Source organism: Sinocyclocheilus anshuiensis, unplaced genomic scaffold, assembly GCF_001515605.1.
Source record: "Sinocyclocheilus anshuiensis isolate Anshui unplaced genomic scaffold, SAMN03320099.WGS_v1.1 scaffold25, whole genome shotgun sequence".
Classification (NCBI taxonomy): domain Eukaryota; kingdom Metazoa; phylum Chordata; class Actinopteri; order Cypriniformes; family Cyprinidae; genus Sinocyclocheilus; species Sinocyclocheilus anshuiensis.
Window position 1 is genome coordinate 884,293 of NW_015536477.1, and position 23,251 is coordinate 907,543.

Genomic DNA, 23,251 nt, shown 5'->3' on the forward strand with positions numbered 1-23,251 from the left:
ACCAGAGAGGAAGACGGCGTGGATTGAGAAGAATGACATGAAGTTTTCCTAAAGGCGAATACAATTGGAATTACAACCATTTTTGTACTAGTATATGGGTAGCTTAAAGGTGAGTCATCATTTTGTCTATGACAACGCTGTGAAATGTGTGAGTATAGTTGTTTAAGGATTATCAAAACATTGTCTCTTGGAGTTAGCTCTCTGGCTAAGTTTCGCTAGCAGAGGGGAGGGACACGGAGGCCATAGTGTGAAAGCACTCTACCCTCACTGATAGAGCGCTGTGCTGTTTGTTTTTGCAGCTTGAGGTGGCCGTTTGTTCTTTCAGATCAATATTTTTTCCTGTGGTTGCTTAGCTGGCTAGTCATTGCTGCTGAGTAAGGGTAGAAGATGTTGGTCGTTCGCTTTCAATTACACGAGAACTTCTAGAACATTGCTTGGACTCCAGCACTGCACCTTTTGGAGATCTCCTCCAGTTGACACACCCATATCCTTTATAAATAATCTAATGATATAAATCAGGTGTAGAAAGCCTAGCCTTTACAGCATTCAGTGACATTTTAGACCATTGTTTGAAAGTTGTGCATATCTGTTTATCAAAAATATGTTACACTAAGGTGATCTGATACATATATGTAGCAGTCGAGGTGATTAGTGACTTGGAAACTTGTTTTCTTTGTATTCATAGATTATTTTACGATGTCTTACTAGAATTAACCCCACTAAGTCTGTGAGGGTACACGCCCCCCTCAGCACGATGCAAAGTAAAATTGAAACACGATAGTATTTCTGGTATCTAGACTGCCTTTGGCACATTGATAACTGTCCGAAACGATTTTAATGTGTTTTGATCGTGCATCAAAAGAAACTCGAATGCTTTAAAACGCAGTTTGTGATCCGTTTGAACGAGTCGTTTTATCGCAAAATGATGTTCATATGCCAGCTGCTTTGTTAAAACTTGGAAATCATGTGTTTGTGTGTAAACTCAAAGTTTATAAGGAGCTAATGTTTCGCATTCCATCTGTTTACGTAACATGAGGGAGGCCTGCAAAATTGTTTGTTGCTCGTCGACTCAACCAAGCGCTACGAGAAGGGGCGTTTATGCGTAATTGTGCTTGATTGACATCGAGTAGGTGCAATCGCTTTGCTTGCAGAGGCGGGTTATGGATTTGCTTGCAGCCAATCAGAACACGCCAATACGTGGGCGTTGGCGCAGAATCGCTACGGGTTAGGTTGACGCTGTTTGTTTTTGAAGGGGGCCATGTTGAGTTCAGGGTGTTGTGAAGTGTTAGTAGGTCAGAGTAATATACGTTCTTGGCCATAACGCACAAATTACGCTAAGCGTTTTAGTGTCATTCATTTTATTTGTTTAATGCAGATGTGTCTAATCGGTGTGAAGTGTAGAAATGTGAGCAGTCGAGAGCTGTTTAGTAGGTCATACTGTCTTCAAGTAAACATTGCAGGGGTGGTCATCTATAGGACAGTTGAATAAGTCCTAATAAGTCCACATCCTAATTTGAATAAGTGAGGAATTATGTGTTTTACCCTGGTTTTACTCACCCTTTAACTCAGATTTTTACTAACACTTTAAGTGTTTAATAACACTTATTATTCACCCTCATATTTTTTTAAATATTAAAGGGGTCATATGATGCTTTTTTTAAAGATCATTACTTTGTGTATTTGGTGTAACAGAATATGTTGACATGCTTTAATGTTCAAAAAACACGATGCTTTTTTCTTTGGAATATAAAAGGAGAAATTGATAAAAATGTATCCATACAGAAAGTTTTCATAATGTCTCAGAGGTCGCTAATACCAATTAAACAGATTGTTTTAAAATCAATAGTATGAACAAAAACTTTTCACTTGATGTAAAATAGTGCTGAATGTCATTAGAAAATTAGAAATGTATAATAATGACTTAACCATGAGAGAATTTTGTAATTATTATAATAATAAAAAAAAGAATACATAAAAACAGCTTAATCACTAATGACTACTTTATTATTATGAAATGTATAAATAATGTACAAGAAAGCGAGAGAGAAAAAGGGATAGAAGTAAAATCAACTTAATTTCTTATGTAATTTTCAAAAAGCACTGCATATATTATATATCCACATCCCCACATGTTTCAGATGTATATATTGTACGTTTCTTTTGCACATAACTATTTCATAACATTTATTTTGTTAGAACTGAGAAATGTTTGGAAAAATATAAAACAAAAAACAGGCTATTCCTTTGCATTTGTTGCGCTTTTTATGCAGTATGTGCACGGTATGTCTTCTGAAGCAAGTAATCGGATGATCAAAGATGGTTGGTATTAACATGATATTAAGAACATGTTGCAACAAACTCCATGTGGAGTCCGTTACCCATTACATTTACTTTGGGAAGCCATTCAAAGTAGAGGTCTACACGGGTCCAAAAATTCGCACCCGAACCCGAAGAGACCCGTAAATGTGCTACACTGAACCGACCCGGACCCGTCTATTATTTTGAAAGTTGGACCCGGGCCCGTGCAGAACCGAGAAATGTCAAAAATGTACTACCCGGAACCGACGCGGACATCAGTTATTTGAAAGATGGACCCGAACCCACCCGGGAAGACACAGACCCGACTGGACCCGATCGGCGCATATTCCACAGCAAATTGCTATTAACAAGTCAATAAACAAGTTGCGAAAATTAAACTTTTTGTCTTACCTAATGTAAGAAGCCTTCTTCTCCGTACCTGACTGTGATGCACACAATCCTCCTTGCCAAGAAAGTTCCATCCGTGTTATTCCTCTCTTGCCAATTGAAATGCGTAATCCACTCATTATTCCAGTTTCAAAAGTCCACTTGCTGTCACGGTGACGGATGACAAATGCAACTTTGCAGTTTTGCATTTTTTGTATCTCGAGTCAACTTGCATAATAATTTAGACTGTTTGCCCATTTGGATTATAATAACGATTGCTCGTCCAGTGCCATGGCTGCTGACGTTAGCTTTACTTATTTGCTATTTATGTGCTCTCTGAGCCGAGTCTGAGCAAAAAATTTTAGATATAACAACAAGACGGTTTATTCATAATAGTATTAAAAAAATAATCAATAATAACTCGCATCACTCATGAAGGTATCCATTATCACCGTGCGTGTGCATTAACTCCGCCCACCCTGCTTCTGTCAAAGCACATAGCTTGTTCGTTAGTCAACAACAAAATAATAACACTAGAGAGGTGCTTTTTTGTTTAAAGCTGCCGTCCGTAACTTTTTTTGGTTAAAAATGATCCGAAATCAATATTTGAGAAAGTACATGACCAGCCAATGTTCAAAACTATCGCCTTACTTTAGTCCGATTCACAATGGTAAGCTTATAATAATGTTTTCTAATTTGAGTGGTAGGGGTAGGTTTTCGCGGGAAATTCAAGCATGGCACTGCGTCATTACGTCACGTCTGTAAACATAAAGAAATGACAATTAGAGATTAGACTATACAGAAACTGAAATCACACGCTAATACACACTATACTCATAGTCACGCAATGCTGATGTTAACATTAATAATTTGAGAACAAAGTATAACAATAATAATAAATTGCACGGTTTGATGTGATATAAGCTAACCGATCGTTGCACTTAATCACCATTGGTAGCACGATTTATTGTAATCCTTTTTTCCTCAGTTGGTCAGAACAAACGTGGCAGACTTGTTACTTACTTGTTTAGATGACAGCATACGGTGAAAATTCTTATTTGGGTCATATATTCCAAGATGTAGGCTAGAATCTGTGATTGTGAATACAGTAAATATCCACACCGGTGCGGTGACTGACTGCCACACGTTCACCTCAAAACATTAGATTAATCCGCGCTGGAGCACAACCCCACGCATGGAATATAATGCCGCAAACAGCTGCAATTGCAGGTTTTCAAACAGAGATGGCGACAAAGAGGCAAAACTTACGGACTGCAGCTTTAATGCACTATTTCAGTTGTTTTTCAAAGCGCTTCAGTTGTCCTTGAGTGTGAGACTGAGAGCCAGGCGTTTGCCTTTGTGTAAGAAGTGCTGTTGCTGTCTCAGCGAGCAGAGACTTCTGACATTTGCAGAGTAAGTCTGTGCATTTAAAGGCTGGACTGCAAAATGTAAGCTTGTTTGTAATTAGCTCAGACTGTCCTTTTAAGGCACAGACAGACCTTGGAGCTAATAAGACATGTCTAAGTTAAATAGGGTTGGGTACTGAAACCCGGTACCAATATGGCACCGGTACCTATGTAACCGGTATGTACTAGAACAGCACATCTTACAAGATCAGATATTTGTCAGTGAGCTCAGAATCTGTTGAGCACAAGATACTCCAGCATGGTCTTGTCAGTCATCTCTCTTTATTCTTGACCTGTGATCAGGCAAATCTGACTCCGGTAGCTCTTGTTAGATGCAGGGTTGTCAAGTCCGCGTTTTCTCCACAGAATTGGGCTACTTTTAAACTTTTCCCAAGTGGGTTAAAGGTTTGAAATATTGCATAAATTACATTTGACTGAAATGCTTGTATTGAAACATTTTGCATTCTACCTATGATAAAACTTTCATGGACTTCTACATTAACTGTTCCCTCCTGGTGGAATGACCTGCCCAGCTCAATCCAAGCAGCTGAGTCCTTAATATTTTCAAGAAACGGCTGAAAACACATCTCTTTCATCTTCATTTGACCCTCTAACTCTAGCACTCTCTATTCTAATGCTACTTGTAATTTTATCTGCTTGTTTTTTTTTATTAAATAACTTGACCCTTTAACATTTGCACTCTCTATTCTATTTCTGTTCTAATGGCCAATCCATCATTTTTTGGGGTAATTTTTTATTTATTTTTTATAAGTATCGGTTCAGGCACCGGAACCGTTTTAAAAGTATCGATTTGGCACCGGTATCGAAAAAAACTCCAAACGATACCCAACCCTAAAGTTAAATATGAATCGTATATAAGCACTAGACTGTCTTATGTCATACTTCCTGTGTATTAGCCGAAGTGTGTCTGTAGCTTTAGCGCAAAGGCCACCAATTTGATCACAGAACGCCTATGCTTAAGATTCTTCAGCTTGTGCATAACAAAGCGGCGGACTGTAAATGCACACTGCAAAAAAACTAGTAAGAATTTTGAAAAAATTTGAATATTGCAGAAAGCTGGCATCATAAAATAAACGTTATTTTTTAAAAATTGACTACTGTCATTTAAAACCTCTTTGGTGGTTTGAAACATTTCACAACTACTCCCGTATTCTGTTTGTTACAACTACTGCATTTTGGGTAACAGCATTCAGTGCACCTCCTTACATAAGTTATTCTACTTTTTATGGATTTCAGTTAATGTGGCTTATCTAAAATTTTGATTTAGCTTAAATTTGCTTAATAATAAAAAAAAAATAAAAATTGAAAGTGAAGCATTGAAAGTGCCCTCGCACCTGGAGCCACCTCCACCCTGTGGCCTCAGGAAAACAGTGAACGGTGGGCAATATGCATTTAAAGTGATAAATATAGGAGGAATATGTCAAAGTCATTTATATGTGCCAAACTTCCTGCTGCCAGCTGGTGGCGTTATGATTATAACTGAGTATTGGCATGTAGATGTCTTCAGGCCAGGACTTTTATCAAACATGTGAAGTTTGGTGCAGTTTGAACAGGGTACGTTTGAGTTAGTGCAAAGCATGACATATCCTGTTTCCAACAGGTGGCGCTATGATTATAACTGAATATTGGCCTTTAGATGACTTCAGGCCAGGACTCGTATCAAACAAAAAAATTGGGACAGACTGGACATTGCATATTTTAGTTAGTGTAAAACAAGTCATTTCCGGTTGCCAACAGGTGGCACTATGATAACTTAATATTGGCCTTTAGATGTGTTTAGGCCAGGACTCTTATCAAACATGTGAAGTTTGGGGCAGATCGGACATTGTATGGCTGAGTTACAACAACGTCATTTTCAATGGCGAAACATCGAAAATTTGTCAGGCCGCCACGTACACACCCTTTAACAAAAACTCAAGATCGTCAAAATTTAGCATCGCTCGAGTTCTGAAAATGGCAAAAACTGCACAAAAATCGTAGAGGAAATTCAAAATGGCTGACTTTCTGTTGCATTTAGGACTTCGCTCAAGGATTTCTCTTCGAATTTGGAAATTTTAGAGGTGGCCATGCCCAATTTTGAGACCCATATCAGATGTAAATTTTTGCCAGTTGACGCGTGTGCAAAGTTTTGTGAGTTTTCAAGCATGTTTAGGCCCTCAAAAATGCGATTCACTTTAGAGAAGAAAAAGAAGAAGAAGAAGAAACTTTTTTTAGAGCAATTGCAATAGGGTCCATGCACTGTTGGTGCTTGGGCACTGGGCACTAATCTCAAAAGTGCATGCATGATGCACAAAAGCAAATCTCAAATCTCTGTTTACTAGGACTGGGGACTGGGTATTGATTTCTCGATTTTAATCGATTCTCATTTTTATGAAACGATAATGATTCATAAATCCCAAGAATCGATTGGTCTAGACTGTCAGATAATGAACGTGCCTCCCATCCAATAAATTGCAATAAGTTTTAGGATTTGTTAATTTTGATATGAAACAAAGTTTTAGATTTCAAATTCTGTCCATTTTATTACACTATTCAAATATTAAATGCCGTTTTGGCACTGTTTAATGTGGAGTGACAGATCGCTGTAGCAGCTGTAGCACAAGCGGCAGCATGGACTGATCATCTCCTCCGCTTTAATAGCCTAGAGCAGTGGTTCCCAAGGTTCCCAACGGAGGCACCCCAACACTGCACGTTTTGCATGTCTCCTTTTTCTGACACACCAATTTCAAGTCTTGAAGTCTCTACTAATGAGCTGATGACCTGAATCAGGGTAAAAATTGACTACTGTCATTTAAAACCTCTTTGGTGGTTTGAAACATTTCACAACTACTCCCGTATTCTGTTTGTTACAACTACTGCATTTTGGGTAACAGCATTCAGTGCACCTCCTTACATAAGTTATTCTACTTTTTATGGATTTCAGTTAATGTGGCTTATCTAAAATTTTGATTTAGCTTAAATTTGCTTAATAATAAAAAAAAAAATAAAAATTGAAAGTGAAGCATTGAAAGTGCCCTCGCACCTGGAGCCACCTCCACCCTGTGGCCTCAGGAAAACAGTGAACGGTGGGCAATATGCATTTAAAGTGATAAATATAGGAGGAATATGTCAAAGTCATTTATATGTGCCAAACTTCCTGCTGCCAGCTGGTGGCGTTATGATTATAACTGAGTATTGGCATGTAGATGTCTTCAGGCCAGGACTTTTATCAAACATGTGAAGTTTGGTGCAGTTTGAACAGGGTACGTTTGAGTTAGTGCAAAGCATGACATATCCTGTTTCCAACAGGTGGCGCTATGATTATAACTGAATATTGGCCTTTAGATGACTTCAGGCCAGGACTCGTATCAAACAAAAAAATTGGGACAGACTGGATATTGCATATTTTAGTTAGTGTAAAACAAGTCATTTCCGGTTGCCAACAGGTGGCACTATGATAACTTAATATTGGCCTTTAGATGTGTTTAGGCCAGGACTCTTATCAAACATGTGAAGTTTGGGGCAGATCGGACATTGTATGGCTGAGTTACAACAACGTCATTTTCAATGGCGAAACATCGAAAATTTGTCAGGCCGCCACGTACACACCCTTTAACAAAAACTCAAGATCGTCAAAATTTAGCATCGCTCGAGTTCTGAAAATGGCAAAAACTGCACAAAAATCGTAGAGGAAATTCAAAATGGCTGACTTTCTGTTGCATTTAGGACTTCGCTCAAGGATTTCTCTTCGAATTTGGAAATTTTAGAGGTGGCCATGCCCAATTTTGAGACCCATATCAGATGTAAATTTTTGCCAGTTGACGCGTGTGCAAAGTTTTGTGAGTTTTCAAGCATGTTTAGGCCCTCAAAAATGCGATTCACTTTAGAGAAGAAAAAGAAGAAGAAGAAGAAACTTTTTTTAGAGCAATTGCAATAGGGTCCATGCACTGTTGGTGCTTGGGCACTAATAAATAATCTCAAAAGTGCATGCATGATGCACAAAAGCAAATCTCAAATCTCTGTTTACTAGGACTGGGTAAAAAATATTGATTTCTCGATTTTAATCGATTCTCATTTTTATGAAACGATAATGATTCATAAATCCCAAGAATCGATTGGTCTAGACTGTCAGATAATGAACGTGCCTCCCATCCAATAAATTGCAATAAGTTTTAGGATTTGTTAATTTTGATATGAAACAAAGTTTTAGATTTCAAATTCTGTCCATTTTATTACACTATTCAAATATTAAATGCCGTTTTGGCACTGTTTAATGTGGAGTGACAGATCGCTGTAGCACCTCGGTTAGAAGCGGCAGCATGGACTGATCATCTCCTCCGCTTTAATAGCCTAGAGCAGTGGTTCCCAACCCTGGTCCTGGAGGCACCCCAACTCTCGCTCAGACTGTCGAGGACGCGCTCAGGACAGTTCAGACAGCTCATACATTGCGGTGAATCAGAGGTAAAAAACAATATAAATACTGTTCAGTTTCTTGCACAGACCGATCGTTTCGACGAGCTTTGCGTTCTACTGAAGGAACAAAGTCACCTACATCTTGGATCTTTTTTGGGTGAACTATCCCTTTAAGCTGGGTCCTTACCTGTTGGACGTATTCGTATTCAGTCCTATTCACGAACGAATCATTCAGACCAGTTTTGTGAACCTCTTCAACTGATTTGTTCATGAATCTAACATTGCTAATTGTACATACACTACCGGTCAAAAATATTAAGCAGCACAACTGTTTTCAGCATTGATGATAATAAATGTTTCTTGTGCTGCAAATCAGCAAATTACCATATAAAACAGGTGGTTTCTGAATGATCATGTGACACTGAATATTGGCGTAATGGCTGCTGAAAATGTAGCTTTGCTATCACAATGATATAATAGATTTTTAAAATATATTAAAATATAAAACTGTTATTGTAAATTGTAATAATATTTAATAATATTTAATTGTCTTGGTGAGCATAAGAGACCTCTTTAAAAAAACATTCAAAAATCTTAACGACCCCAAACTTAGGAACGATAGTTTGCATTATATAATTGTATACAGTAATGAAAATCTTATTTTTTAACTAAATCAACACTAGTTTTTTAAATAAAATTTTGATTTTGTGATATTCACCCTCTGTGATGAAACATTTGCAAAACCAAACTGAGATTTGATTGGCTAACCTCAGACTCCATCAAGTGCCATTTTGAAGTGACGTTTTTGAGCATGGGTATTTAGTGCAAAACCATCATTTCAAAAGCACTAGCATCATGTTTCCTCTGATCTATAGTCTGTTACTCCCAGATCCTATTGAGAGACCTTTCATTTCAGCCACTCAGGGACTTGTATTCATGAGAACAATTCTTGTTTGCTACACAAAATAATCCGTATCAGCTGCTTTCTGTTTCTCTTTCTCTTGGTTCCATCTGTCCTGTATTTTCACATCATTAAATGTGTTGCTGTTAGTCCTTGGTAGGCTAGCATATCAAAATTAATATTGGTAAATAACACGTAAACAGTGATACTGTACTGTGAATGTAAATCTGCTGGGTAGACGTTCCTCCACATTGCCCTCCTTATAGCAATCATGCTGAGATGAGTTATCACAACAGGTGGATATATATTTTGGCAGGATTGCTCATACAGAGAGCCTGTGTCTCTTCCTCATTTCACTTTGCTAATGCAGAGTTTGATCTCTCTTCCAGACTGAATTGCCCCATAATGTCCATTAACAGCCCAGCCCCAGTTTTGACCAATGTACATGTTGGTTGTTGTAGGAGGACTCAATGCAAATCACTATTATTATTATTGCCCATATGCCCATTCACACTGACAGCAGTTTGTTGCTGGAGCCCACCAGGTCACTGTACCTTTTGCTAGGTTTACGTTCCTACGTTCCTCTTTCTGGAATACAGAAATCCATTGCCGGTGTCAAGAAAGATTCTATTCCCCCACAGAATCCTATCCTTATTCCACCCTAAAACTATAAATTGCTGCTGGGATGACGTGTTTTTGTTGGCCAAATCCCAGAAACAAGTTAGCAATTTAGCTTCTATAGTCCTGGGGCCCGTTCTTCGTACGTCGCTAACTCAGTTAGCTGGATTTGATTGTTGACGATTTGGCATGATCTTGGATTGGTTGGTTCTTCGAAGCTCATCCTGGACTTGCTTGCTGTCATAGCAACAGTTCTGTAAGCTTAAACCTGCTCGGGAGCAGGCTTATTTCATGTAAACAGGATTAGATCGCATCTTCTTAAGCAGAATTGATACTTAAAATCTGTCCGCTACCACCGCTACTTTATTACAAGAGTACCCTACTAATCCAGGGACAATAATTTAAAATAATAATTTAAAAATGAATTTAAAGATAATATAATAATGTTGTGTAGTCTTTAATACTATAGACACAGTCAGCTTTATTCACTGAAAGATTTATTCGTCATAAAATTATTACTTCATATTCGAGTCTTACACACATGCTATACAGATAATGTAGAGTCGTGCATTAATTTGAGTGATGACAGCTATTATGGGAGTGGCTTGATGGACCGCAGGAGATGCAGATAACATGATCTTGACCCTTAAGAAACTTTAAATAATGCTGTCACGTAACAAATGTTCAAATATAAAATTAAATGAATTGCTAATTACTACATTGAAATAAAACTGTAAAACCTGTACAAATATTAGAAATCGTGAATATAAATAGCCTAATTGGGAATCATGTAAAGAATTAAAATAAAATAAAAACTGTGCAAATTTCATTTATCTATTATCACATTTATGTAGTTTTGTTCGCTTGGCTGTTTCCTTATAAAAGTCCAGAAATTGGTCAAGTTTTTCATCAGGTGTCTTTTTTAATTATAGCCATACTAATCATCAGCAACAGCTGCGTTCGAAGAACCGAATTAGCCAGATCCTGATTAACGCGATGATATCATCTTGGATGTGACATTTCATCTCGGATGTAATAAGCGACGTACGAAGAACGGGCCCCTGAACTCAATGGGTTTTTTAAATGGGTTTTTGGGTAAATGCCTGAAATAAGGTCTCTGGTTAACACAAACCCAGGATATTTTTATGTTTTATTCTACAACATAAAATACATCAGTAATAATCGTAGACTCTGAGACTTTTGAAAACGATGGCGTGGCAGCCCACATTCGCTCTGCCTATCCTTGTGTAAACAATAACATCATGCTCATTGTTGTGCCCATAGATATGTCAAGTCAAGTCAAGTCTGCTTTATTGTCAATTCTTCCACATGTACAGCACATACACACAGAGAATTGAAATTGCCAGACTAAAGAAGCTGTGTGTCGGGTGGGTGGGATCACCTGCAATGCAGAGGGCTTTGCGGGTGAGACGGGTGTTGTAAATGTCCTGGAGGGAGGGGAGAGAGGCACCAACGGTCTTCTCAGCTGCTCTCACTATGCGCTGAAGTGTCTTGCGGCAGGAAGCGTTGCAGGCACCATACCACACAGTGATGCAGCTCGTCAGAATGCTCTGGTTAACACAAACCCAGGATATTTTTGTGTTTTATTCTACAACATAAAATACATCAGTAATAATCGTAGACCATAGATAATGTATACATATCTATGGTTGTACCTGCATGAATGGTCATGTGACATGCGTTTTCGATTGTGTAGTGTGGATGGAGAACATCTCTGAAATGCAGTGAAAACGCAAGTATAGACGAGGGTCGTTTTCATTTTAAAACACCGTTTTAAAATGAAAACGCACTAGTGTAAACATAGCCTTAATGTTGGAACATTGGAGTCATGCGACTGTGGTGTAGTTTGTTTATATACTATGTTTAGCTTTTTTATGTCTGACCATTGCATTTAGGCTGTAAAATTCATAAAAGTTGTGAAAAGCGTAAAGGCTGGAATACACTATACAACTTTTAAAATCTGAAAAGAGCTGACCGTGATACGCTACGCAACTTTCTATGAAACCTGTCAACGCAGACTGGTGCTGACTTTCGACAACTAGCGTCAACTTGTCCAGACTGTAAATCAGGGCAAAAATGTGGGCAAAAGTTGTGTAGTGTATTCCAGAGTAGTGTATTTGTGTAGTGTATTTAAGAATCATAAACATTTGCTCACAGAGCTTATTTTCTGCAATAATCTAAAAGCCAATGGAAAAATACTGTTGGGTTTTGGTGGAAGGAATTTCCGGTTTGACCTACAAAAATATGTCTTCACTGTAGCACTCTATTCGACAGTGGGTTTTATGGGTGTTCAGTTTGGTGTCTGATTAGTATTAATTGGTGATCATGAAAATATGCTAATTAATGTCTTTTAAGTGTCATCTATTACCAGAGCTAAAAGGCTAAATGTTTTCTGTTCTTTGTGCTTTCACATTGCCTACTGGCTTAGCATACAACAAGGTGTCTCATAGTGCATCTGAAGACACATACTGTCTAAGTAACGAGTAATGAACTTGATGACCAATAAAAAAAATATGTGCTGTCGCGGTGAGGGAATTTCCCTTGCGGTAATTTTGAGTGGCTCAATAGCGCGGTATGCGGTATTATCGCCATACCATGACAACCTATTTTCACAAATATATATGACTCGGCCTGGAGGACAGACGCAAGTAATTGCACGCGTTCAGTCGATCTCTCTCTCATTCACTGTCTGTTTAGACTTGTTAAGTGCAAATCTACGGAGCCTCTGTACAAATCAGCATGGTACACATTATGTTATCATTACTAACTTGTTTAATATTCAGTCCACATGCATGAAGTGTAAAACGAGAAGGGCATAACCTTACGAAAAAAGAAAACATGCAAAAATCGCGGTTGCTGCGGTTCTTGCATTCCTCTGCGGTTTGCTCGTCAATAGTGCGGTATTGCGATATTGCGGTTATCGCGACAGCCCTAGCCAATAGCTTCTTGGGCAGCGCGTCCACATATAGCAGCATTGCACTTCGGTTGTCCCGAGTTCGAGTCCCGGCTCGTTGACCTTTCCCGATCCCATCCCTCTCTCTCTGTCTCTCTCTCTCTCTCTCTCTCTCTCTCTCTCTCCCACTTCGTTTCCTGTCTACATACTGTCCTATCATAATGAAGGCCAAAAATAAATCTTAAAAAAAGCATGTTTTTTATAGTATGAATGTGAATATAAAAGTTTCCCATTTGCGACATTGTGGTGGCATGTATATGCGTACATTCAATCTTTTTGACCTGAAACGCATCATATGAATCCGGGCATACTACTTAATTCACATACTTTTCATTAGGGAAGTAGGCATTTTCAGATGTAGGGACAGTTTTAGTTTTGCTAAAAATGTGCAATACGAAGAGAAAGCTTTTGTATTTAAATTACAGCGGTTTGTAATCTCATATCATGAACAAGATTTATCAATGCTTGATTCGAACTCTCATTATCTCACAGATGTCAGCACATGAGCTTTATTGACTTTACTCCATTTCGTACGGTTCGTTCCAATGAGTCTCTGTTCATTTGCATGAAGTTAAATTTAAAAGTTAAAGTCCCACATCCTGTTGTCAGTGGTTACTGTCGCTCATGTCGTCGGAAACTGGGAGCTCTCATTGAAAATGACTACAGGTCACTTGTCGCTGTACATTGCTTTCATTGTGAACTCCCCTTTTGGGTTAGCGAAAAGAATAATACTTCAAATTGTGTGGCTTGTTGAGTAGACTTGGCCAGTAAGTAACTACCCTAGCAACTCCTTATAAACCACCCAGAACACCCTAGATACCTCTTAGCAATGTACGGAAAACCAACCAGAACGCCCTAAAAACCAGTCAAAGATTTGCACCACTCACATTTTCTTTGGAAAGTTTAAAAATCTAGTTATGGTTTGTAGGCTATCAGTAAGTAAACAGTAGAATAGTGGAGCGCTGAAGGGAAATGTTTTTCAGTGTGTTTTTTTCTCACTCTGGTTCTGTGGGCTGTATGCAAACCCTGGCGCGCACAAAGCCAAAGGGTGATAAGACGCTTATTTGACTTGCTTGGTGCACCAGGAGGAAATGATGTCATCAAGCACAAGAGAGACAGGATTGTTTTGCTCAGCGCTGAAGCTGGCCAGCACAAGCCTCACATGCTTCAACGTATTTCTGTTGATTCGTTATGCAGAGAGTGTCCAGCGTTTCGGGTCTCGCTGCCTATGGCTGTCTGTCTGTCGAGGGGAAAGGGTTCCGCCGATGTTGTTTTAAAAATAGCCCTATGTTCGATGCTCTTGCACTAATGCCGCCCAACAATCTGACACAATTTAGGGCTCCCTTCTCTTCCTCCATGGATCTCAGGCAACCTCCCTAACTTTTTTGACCATAGCTGGACCTTTTTAGGAAAACCACAGTGTTTCTGCAGATGTTTGCAGATGTGAAAAAGCATTGATGTCTATGAGACAAACCTGTCTGTGGCTGTTCTAATGTCAGCACAGTTGTTTTTGACAGCTGTTTCCTCTCAGTTTTTCATAGTCTGTGCCAGTTAGCAGCTTGTAAGTGACATTTTGTTTATAGACTTGCTTTACCAGACTGCGCAGGCCGAGTGTCCTGTTTTGTACACCGATGTTTTTGCAGATAGTTTGTGTCATTATAACACTTGTGCTAGCTAACTGCTCTCCTTTTCTGTTTTCTTTCCACAGACAACAGTCAAGTGAGGAGGACAACTCAGCCATACTTAAATGTGCTGCTAAAGCCTCCATATTTAAAACAAGAACTTTCTGTTTTTTATGCTGTTTTTTATGATATAAAATCAAATTTCCTCCAGAGATTGACGAAAAGATAGGGCGACTGAGACGGGGGAGGTGGCAGAAAAGTTTCCGTCAAGGAACTGAAGATCTGCAATGCCTCTGGTATGGGCCCTGTCATTCAAATTTGGGTGCCAGGTTGAGGTATTTTGAAATAGATGTCATGGTATGCTTCTCTTGCTTTCTTCTTACAGCCCAGCATTAGCGGAATGGATACTCCCTTTGGGGATGCCTTTCAAAACTGCTCTTTTACTGACCAGGTGCTGACCAGCACAGACCTGTTGGCTAACAGTTCTGACCCAGATTTCATGTATGAACTGGTAAGTTCATACACACAGTGTTACTGTTCCATTTTTATTCATACCTAGAGGATTTTCACACTACAGAACTTACACGCATGGAAAAACAAGATATAGTGGCATTGTGCTAATTTGTTCCTTTGTTTTAGTTAAATCGTAGTTCATTTTCACTAAATTAAAATGAGGGAATGAAATGGTGACCGCACTCTATCTAAAATGCGGGAACGACTAAAAAATGTGGCCATGAATTAATAAGTAAAAAAATATGTAAATCATGTTCATTGATTTACTAAAAGGATAAGGATTTTATAAAATATTTTTACAGACAATTTCTGCCCGATTAAATATTTTAAGCTTAGCATAACTAGAAAAATGTATATTCTTTATCAAAGTGCCTATAGTGTTTTAAAATGTTATTAATTTGCATGAGTTTTCCAGGTCTAGAAATCACACAAGTCATCTTGGGGCCCACTTGGAAGTTTGCTATGGGCCCCAAGTGCTGTGCATTTAATTAAATACAATTTTCAGCACATAATGGTTACACATTGTGTCATGTATAGAGTGACAAATTGAAAGTATTATTTTTGCATAGTGTTCCAGAAGATCGCTAGAAATAGTTGTGGCAACATTTCCACAAATGGACAAGCAGTCATTAAACCAGGCTGCATACTGGACTTGTCCAATAAAAGATACTAACCTCGTAAATATGCACATAAAAACATTAACACAGTGCTCAAATGAGAAATGTGAAATCCTGAAACCTAACAGCCCTAAATTAATTACAACCCAAGGTAAAGTCTAGACAGTGTAAAACATGGAACAAGATTACCCAGGGTTATGTTAATGACACTGGGTTATTAATTTCAAGTGTGAAAACCCCACCAGTTTCTTTAGTCTGCCGTACAAAGTTGAGTTACATTTTTGAACGTTTGCAGGATCGGGACATGACTTGTCGCCAGAGCCCTAGAGGAAATATTTTCACAGTCGGAGACGGCAAAGACTTGGACAGCATGGATCATCTACCTGAACTGGTAGATAACGACCCTGCTTACAGCTCAAACTTTGAGCAGTGGGACACGTACTGGGAGGACTTGACTAAGTACACTCGCCTCACCAGTTGTGATATCTGGGGCACCAAGGAAGTAGATTTCTTGGGCCTTGATGACTTTTCCAGCCCTTACCAGGATGAGGAGGTGATAGGACAGACACCGACCCTGGCCCAGCTCAACAGTGAGGACTCGCAGCCAGTTTGTGACACTCTTTACCATCCGGACTTGCTGGTGGGTCAAAAGCAGCTTTTGTTTCCACCTCCCACCATGGCCAAGAAGACTATGAAACTCAGCCACTCTGCAACCAGCTCCTCATCGAGTCACAACCCTCTGCCGGACTTTGCCGAGGGATCCCAGAAAGCTACCTGGCCTGTTCCCTCCAGCACTGACATAATGGCCAAGGGCCAGTTTCAGGGCCCTAGCAAAGCCTCGACTGCACCTCTGGACAACATGGATTACGTTCGCAAAGCCAAGGTACGCATCAGCGTACCACGCAAGCCTTTAGTAGAGAGCTCCGCCCAGATTAGTGTTTCTGCCTCTCCTCTTATCCAGGAGCACGAGTCGTCAGCTTCGCAGGTCAGCGAGGACCCAGCCGTCGACGCTTCTAACACAGCCTCTTCCATTAGCTGTGAAAAGAGAGTGGAGACTCCTAAACGAGAGGTACCGACTGGTCCTGGTCCAGAAATAGGGACCCTGAGGACGGTGCCACACAAAGTCCCCTTCGCTGCAGCTGCCGGCAGTGAAACTTTGCTCACCGTGAGTGCCCTTGGATCCGACGCTTCTGCCGCTGACAAAAAGAAGGAGGAAGAGCACAACTACTCGTTATTCTTGACCAGGGCCAGGCTGGCAGGGAAGGCAACTGCTGACATGGAAGAAGAGGAAGAAGAGGAGGAGGAGGAGGAGGAAGAAGGTGAAGAAGAGGAAGAAGAGGAGGAGGCAGAGGGATTGGATCTAGATGATGAAGACCATGATGAAGGGTTTGGCAGTGAACATGAGCTCTCAGAGAATGAAGAGGAAGAGGAGGAGGAAGATGAGGACTATGAGGGCGACAAAGACGACTACGTTAGTGACGCATTCTCAGAGCCAGGTGCGAAATGACATCTTTTTCTTGATGCTGTTGTAGACAAATGCATAAAAACTAGGGATGCTATAAATGATACTGGTATCAATACATGCTGTTCTGTACATTCGAAACACAAAGCATCAGACTTTTGGAGGTACAAAATTCAGTGCCACCAAGCGAGTGCACAGTACATTTAGTACAAATAGGTCTATAACTGAGTGAACAGAAAGAGAGAGTATATAGAGTTAATTGTCCTAGAATGTCATTGCTCTTAAGCAGCATTGGGAAATCCAGTTCATTCTAGGAGTTAACTACTTGGAAAGTGCATTGTAGGTTGTGTGCAGATAACCAAAGGGAAGTGAAACTAACAGATGATCTTACCCAATACTTTGTTATACATAAAAATGACTTAAATTACAGTAAATTGTTGTGATGCCACCCAAAAGCAAATGCATACAGGTTCTTAAATGCGTGAATCTCTTCGGTTATTTTTTTTTATTATTTTCTTGTATTTTATTTATTTATTTGTTTGTTTGTTTGCGTGGTGTTATGGAGCAAAAAATGTACGCATTTTGTAATTGTGTGTGTTTGTGTGTGTCTGTGTGTACTTGAAGGTTTAGTCAACCCAAAAATGAAAATTCTGTCATCATTTACTCACGCTCAATGGTCCAAACTTGAATGAGTTTCTTTCTTCTGTTGAACATAAAAAATATATATTTTGAAGAATGTGGGTAACCAAACAGTTCCTGGTCGCCAGTGACTTCCATCGTATTGGGAAAAAAATACTATGAAAAGTCAATGGGGACCAGAAACTGTTTGGTTACCTAGAAATGAAAATTGTCTTCAATTGTTCACCCTCATGTTGTTCCAAAACCACAAGACTTTAATGTGTTTCATTAAGATATTTTAAAATGTATTTCCCTCCATTAAAAGTCCAGTCCAGTTTTTTTACATTTTAAAGAGACATCGTAAAAGTAATACATACGAATTGTGTGGTTTAATCCAAATCTTTTAAAGATACAGGATCACTTTATATGATGCACAGATTTAATTTAGCCTTTTAGTCACATATAAACATTGATCAACTCGCATACATAGAGCACATCAAATATGGTACATACTTGCTTGATGTTCAAGAACAAACCTCATTGGTTCACGTGCGTCATACAAGCATGTTTGAGTTTCCGTTTACAACATTTGATGTCTATGGAATGTCCCCATTTAGATAGCTAAGCAAATGTGTAGTTATTTATTTATTTTTATATTTATTAAATTGCAATATGCATATTTTACTTTGGTAAAACTTTTTTGACCAGTGCATATGATTAATTGCAGCAGTTTGCAATTTCAGAGTTTGTATTTGTCAAATAGTGCAGACATAGTGACACCAGAAAAGATGACAGAAAACAGTTAGATAGGGATCTTTGAAGGATGCTGATTTGTGTCAAAATCTATGTGTCCTCCTCCACCCATCCTGTTGGAAACGGAAGAGACCCAAATTTTGTACTTGTCAAAAACAATAATTGGAAACGTATAATATATATTTTTTTGTCTTGTACTGTTTTGTTAGCTAGTCAGCTTAAATGAAGCCTGAAATGAAAAAAAAAGAAGCTTTTTTTCCCAGGTTGGTCTAAAGGACACGGAAGTGTTGCAGAAGATTGGTTTGTAAACATTGTGATTTTATCCATTGCGGTATGCTTCTATAGTCTCCTGTATTTGCTGTTAAAGTTCATATTTGATGAAAATAATAATCATCAGTCTCACTGGACTGTACTGGTAAATACTGGTATACGTAACAGCAAATACCAAAACAGAAGTATCAGTACTTGTATTTGGTATTGTGTGCATCCCTAGTGAAAACTTGTGTGCGCTGCCCTAATTTGAAACTATGAAGCTACTAATATCTTGAACGAGCCCTTGTGACTTGTTATGGTTGAATTGAGAATTATGATTGTACATTTACAAGATTATAATGGTTTAGCGATTCTGTAAATGCAGGATAGGAAAAGATCATTGTTCATTTCTTTCTTTGCCTCATTACCATCCTATCTTTCAAACAGGATGTGACACTGATATGGCTGATGATGTCAAAGGCCTGACGGCTGGAATTTCCAGGAAGAGGGGAAAGCGTCGATACTTTTGGGAGTATAGCGAGCAGCTCATCCCATCCAAACAGGAGCGCATGCTGAAACCCTCCGAATGGGACAGAGACACACTTCCCAGCAACATGTTCCAAAAGAATGGCCTGCACCATGGTGAGACATTCACTGCCCATCATATAAAATCTATGAACAAAGAAGGACCTGTTCAACTTATGTTTCAGATTATAATTACAACAGATCACAGTATTTAAAGCTTTTATGAAAATTCCCTTTAAGCCTGATATATTTAACGTTAATGTTTGTCTGAATTGTTTAGGAAAATACACACTGAAGAAGTCGCGGCGGACGGATGTGGAAGATCTTACTCCAAACCCTCGGAAGCTGCTTCAGATCGGCAATGAACTCCGGAAACTCAATAAAGTCATTAGTGACCTGACTCCGGTTAGTGAGTTACCCCTAACCGCTCGGCCTCGGTCTCGAAAGGAGAAGAACAAGCTTGCATCCAGGTAAAGCCGTATCCACGTACTCCTTGAACTACTACTTCTTTTATTTCTTAAAGCTCACATCCAAATGTTTTCCCTTAAACTGAAAATCCTATAAAGCAATACCACTCTAGATAGACTGGGTAAACTACGTTGTGTGCTGTTTAAAATGATTAAAATGCTGAAATACAGCACACCAAAATGACTTTTTTAGTGAAACACTCTTCTTGATGCTTCTCTCTGTGTGTGTGTTTTTTTTTTTTCTTCCCTAGGGCCTGCAGGCTGAAAAAGAAAGCTCAGTATGAAGCCAACAAAGTCAAGTTATGGGGCCTTGGAACTGAATATGGTACATTGTTTAGACATGGAAATTAAATATTAAAGGAAGTGCTTGATATTGTTTATTGTAGAGTGTAGATTGAGTGTAACCACTTTGCTTACCTTTGAAACAAGACTAGTTTTTAGATCAGTTAAGTTTTTGTGCATACTTATAACCGAGCAAATTTGCCAATGAGACAAATATATGATTGTCTTCTTTTTCAGATTGTTTGCTGTTTGTGATCAATGCAATCAAAGAAGAGATAGTCAGCAGAGTTCAGGATATCTCACATGACAAAGGAACAAGCATGACCGAGAAGCTGGATAAACTCATTGAGGATACCTTAGGTAAGAAAATGTGCTACATTGCATTATTATTAACACTTGTAAAACATTGCAAATGCAAATTATGTGTGATCTTGTACAAGCTGTCTTCAAGTTTCTCCTCAAACACACCACTAACAACTCGATACATCTTACAAGCTGAGTTGCAAGAAATCTGCATGCCTTACAAGCACGATCAAGCTGCATCTTCTCCAGCAGCTGCTATCCTTGTGTCTTCAAGAATTTTAAGAGCCTTCACATTGCTCCGTGCCATGCTGTGACCTCTGTTGTATCTAAACTGTTTTCTGAAGAAATGTTTGTTAGCACATCAGAATCAGCACATCACCTCATGACATGACCTCATCCTACTGTTATATAAGTTCCAAAAACAGCTTTAAAAGAACACAAGATGAATATTTGTAAAATATTTTTTCAACATGTTGGAAGCTCATGATCTCAGCATAGACTGGGAAATAAACAGCCTGTAACTATCAACAAAACTCTATTAAAACTTATCCTTTAAAGGTGACATATCATGAAAATCTGACTTTTCCAGGTTTTTCCAGTAACTTTGTTTTGGTAGGCCTTTTTCTGCAAGCGTCTGAAAAAATGAGCGCGTCTGATTTCGCTCCCTTGGTGACGTGGCAAAGGGATCTCATTAGAATATTACCACCCCTTAAAGGGGTGGTTGATTGCGATTTCACTTTTTTAACGTTAGTTAGTGTGTAATGTTGCTGTTTGAGCATAAACAATATCTGCAAAGTTACGAAGCTGAAAGTTCAATGCAAACGGAGATATCGTCTTTTAAAATTCTGGCAGTTTAATGCCTACAAAAACGGCTGGTAGGGACTACAACGAGTTACTTCCCGGGTTTGTGACGTGATAAGCGATATTAACGACACGTTGTTTACAATACAACCGGAGAACATGCAGCTGAGGAGAGGGGCGGTACATTAAGAAGCGCACTAGAGGTGGTTTAGCCAATCACAACACACTGGGCTAGCTAACCAATCAGATCCCATCGCCTATTTCTGAGGGAGGGGCTTCATAAAAGAAGGAAATGATCAGCACGTTTCTCAGAGAAGGGACAGAGAGGTGTGGAATAAAGGTAAATTATGTGAAAAATAATGCGTTTTAAAAAAAACGAAGCATTAACACATGTTAGGCTAGGAAAAGATCAGCCCGTTTCTCAGAGAAGGGACAGAGCTGTGTAGAATAAAGGTAAATTATGTGAAAAATAATGAATGTTTTTAAAGATGAAGCATTAACACATGTTAGACTGCACCCCATAAACACAATCAAGCCTAGAAAAAAACCAGTGAACCACCCCTTTAATCTGCATGTTTCCACTAGTGATGGGAAGTCCGGTTCTTTTCCTCGAACCGGTTCTTTCGGACAGTTCGTTTCAATGAACCGGTTCAAAAAAATACTCGCATGCTGTCTGGTGGCCGCTTTCTGTCCGTTTGCTTCGGTTGTGTGCGCACAGAAAACCATATATCAGAAGTTTAAACTAATATGGTTTAAAACGCATGATTTCAGCGTGATAAACATGATAATCAGAACAAAAACAGATGTTTTTTAGCAGGTCCAAGCTGTAATGGCGCAGCACATATTGTAAAAAGGGGCATAATTTGTCTCCTTTAAGATCAAGGTAGGCTACTTTGCTACTCTATTTAGTCTTAGTTCCTGGTCTGAAAACGTATGCACATGACTATTGTGGCAACATTTTTGCACTTTATTTGACATTCCCACCTAACAGTTGTATTATATTACTTATATAGTTTCATTAATAACTTCTCTTTTGTTCATACAGTGCAGCCACCAGTGGCCGGCCAGACTTCAGACTTTGTGAATCAGATCCTGGAGAACACTGGGAAAGGAGATCCCACCGGAGGGCTGGTGGGATTGCGTGTGCCCACATCGAAGGTGTAGAGTCACGCCGAAAGACACCTCGGAGCACACACGAAGCCATCTGCGCCATTCTTGTCCCACACTGTAACGGCCCAACACTCTGCATGCCCATTTTCACTTGGAGACGCATCCTCACATTTAAAGTGAATACATGCATACGATACTACTTGTCCGTGCATACGTATGTATATATTCACCTCATGCGCACCAATGGAAATGAAACTAGTAGTTAACCTTTGCACTCAATAGTCTGTTTCCTACCATGTGTGCATGTGGCTGGTATCGATCAACAGGCCGCCATGTTGCAAATATTAAAAGCCAATATACGAGATACTTCCAACAAATGAGAAAAAGAGAGAGGAAAAAAGCTAAACAATGAGCACCAGTTCTTGCTGTAGCCATTTTCCTCTTGCATCCAGCTAAATCTGTCAAATGCCCATTAAGAGTTTTGGAAAGCAGAGGCGCACTCTGCAGAGAAACTACGAAGGCATTAGATCCTTTGATTTAGCGGTCAAAAAGGTGTAAATGCAGACTTTCTGAGTTTTTGAACATGGCATGTACGATTTCACCCGAGTTAGGCCTACTTTATGCACTTATTAATCTCTAAACTGAGGGTGTAAGTGTCCAGGGGGGATTCCTGTTCCAAGCATTTTTTTGAGGATCAATTGAGATACACCAACTACAAAAAGGCAAACACGAAAGAACACAAATACCGATGTATAGCGAAGTTACTGATGTTCGGTGTATATATGTAGAACGGGGATGTTTCAGGAGAGTAGCAGGTGAGGAAACAGGCCTCAGATGCCCTTTTCCACAGATTTGCGATCGTCTCAGGTTGGAAAGAGAGAGAGAGAGAGAGAGTGAGTGTGTGTGTGTGTGTGTGTGTGGGTGTGTGT

The 23,251-nt window shown here is 39.2% G+C and overlaps 1 protein-coding gene across 1 annotated transcript; it reads left to right on the plus strand.

Moving 5' to 3' along the window:
- LOC107662124 (CREB3 regulatory factor-like) lies at positions 1–23,244 on the plus strand. The gene is made up of 9 exons (XM_016452070.1): positions 1–109; positions 14,706–14,915; positions 15,005–15,130; positions 16,045–17,245; positions 19,282–19,476; positions 19,640–19,829; positions 20,078–20,151; positions 20,346–20,468; positions 22,258–23,244. Exons 2-9 carry the CDS (start codon positions 14,907–14,909, stop codon positions 22,374–22,376), a joined length of 2,037 nt encoding a protein of 678 aa, XP_016307556.1. The 5' UTR covers positions 1–109; positions 14,706–14,906; the 3' UTR covers positions 22,377–23,244.
- Positions 23,245–23,251: the final 7 nt, after the last annotated feature.

Coding starts and splice junctions, on each gene's coding strand:
- LOC107662124 (XM_016452070.1), top strand. Junction 15,131..16,044: donor CAGATTTCATGTATGAACTG/GTAAGTTCATAC, acceptor GAACGTTTGCAG/GATCGGGACATGACTTGTCG. Junction 19,830..20,077: donor AAGAACAAGCTTGCATCCAG/GTAAAGCCGTAT, acceptor TTTCTTCCCTAG/GGCCTGCAGGCTGAAAAAGA.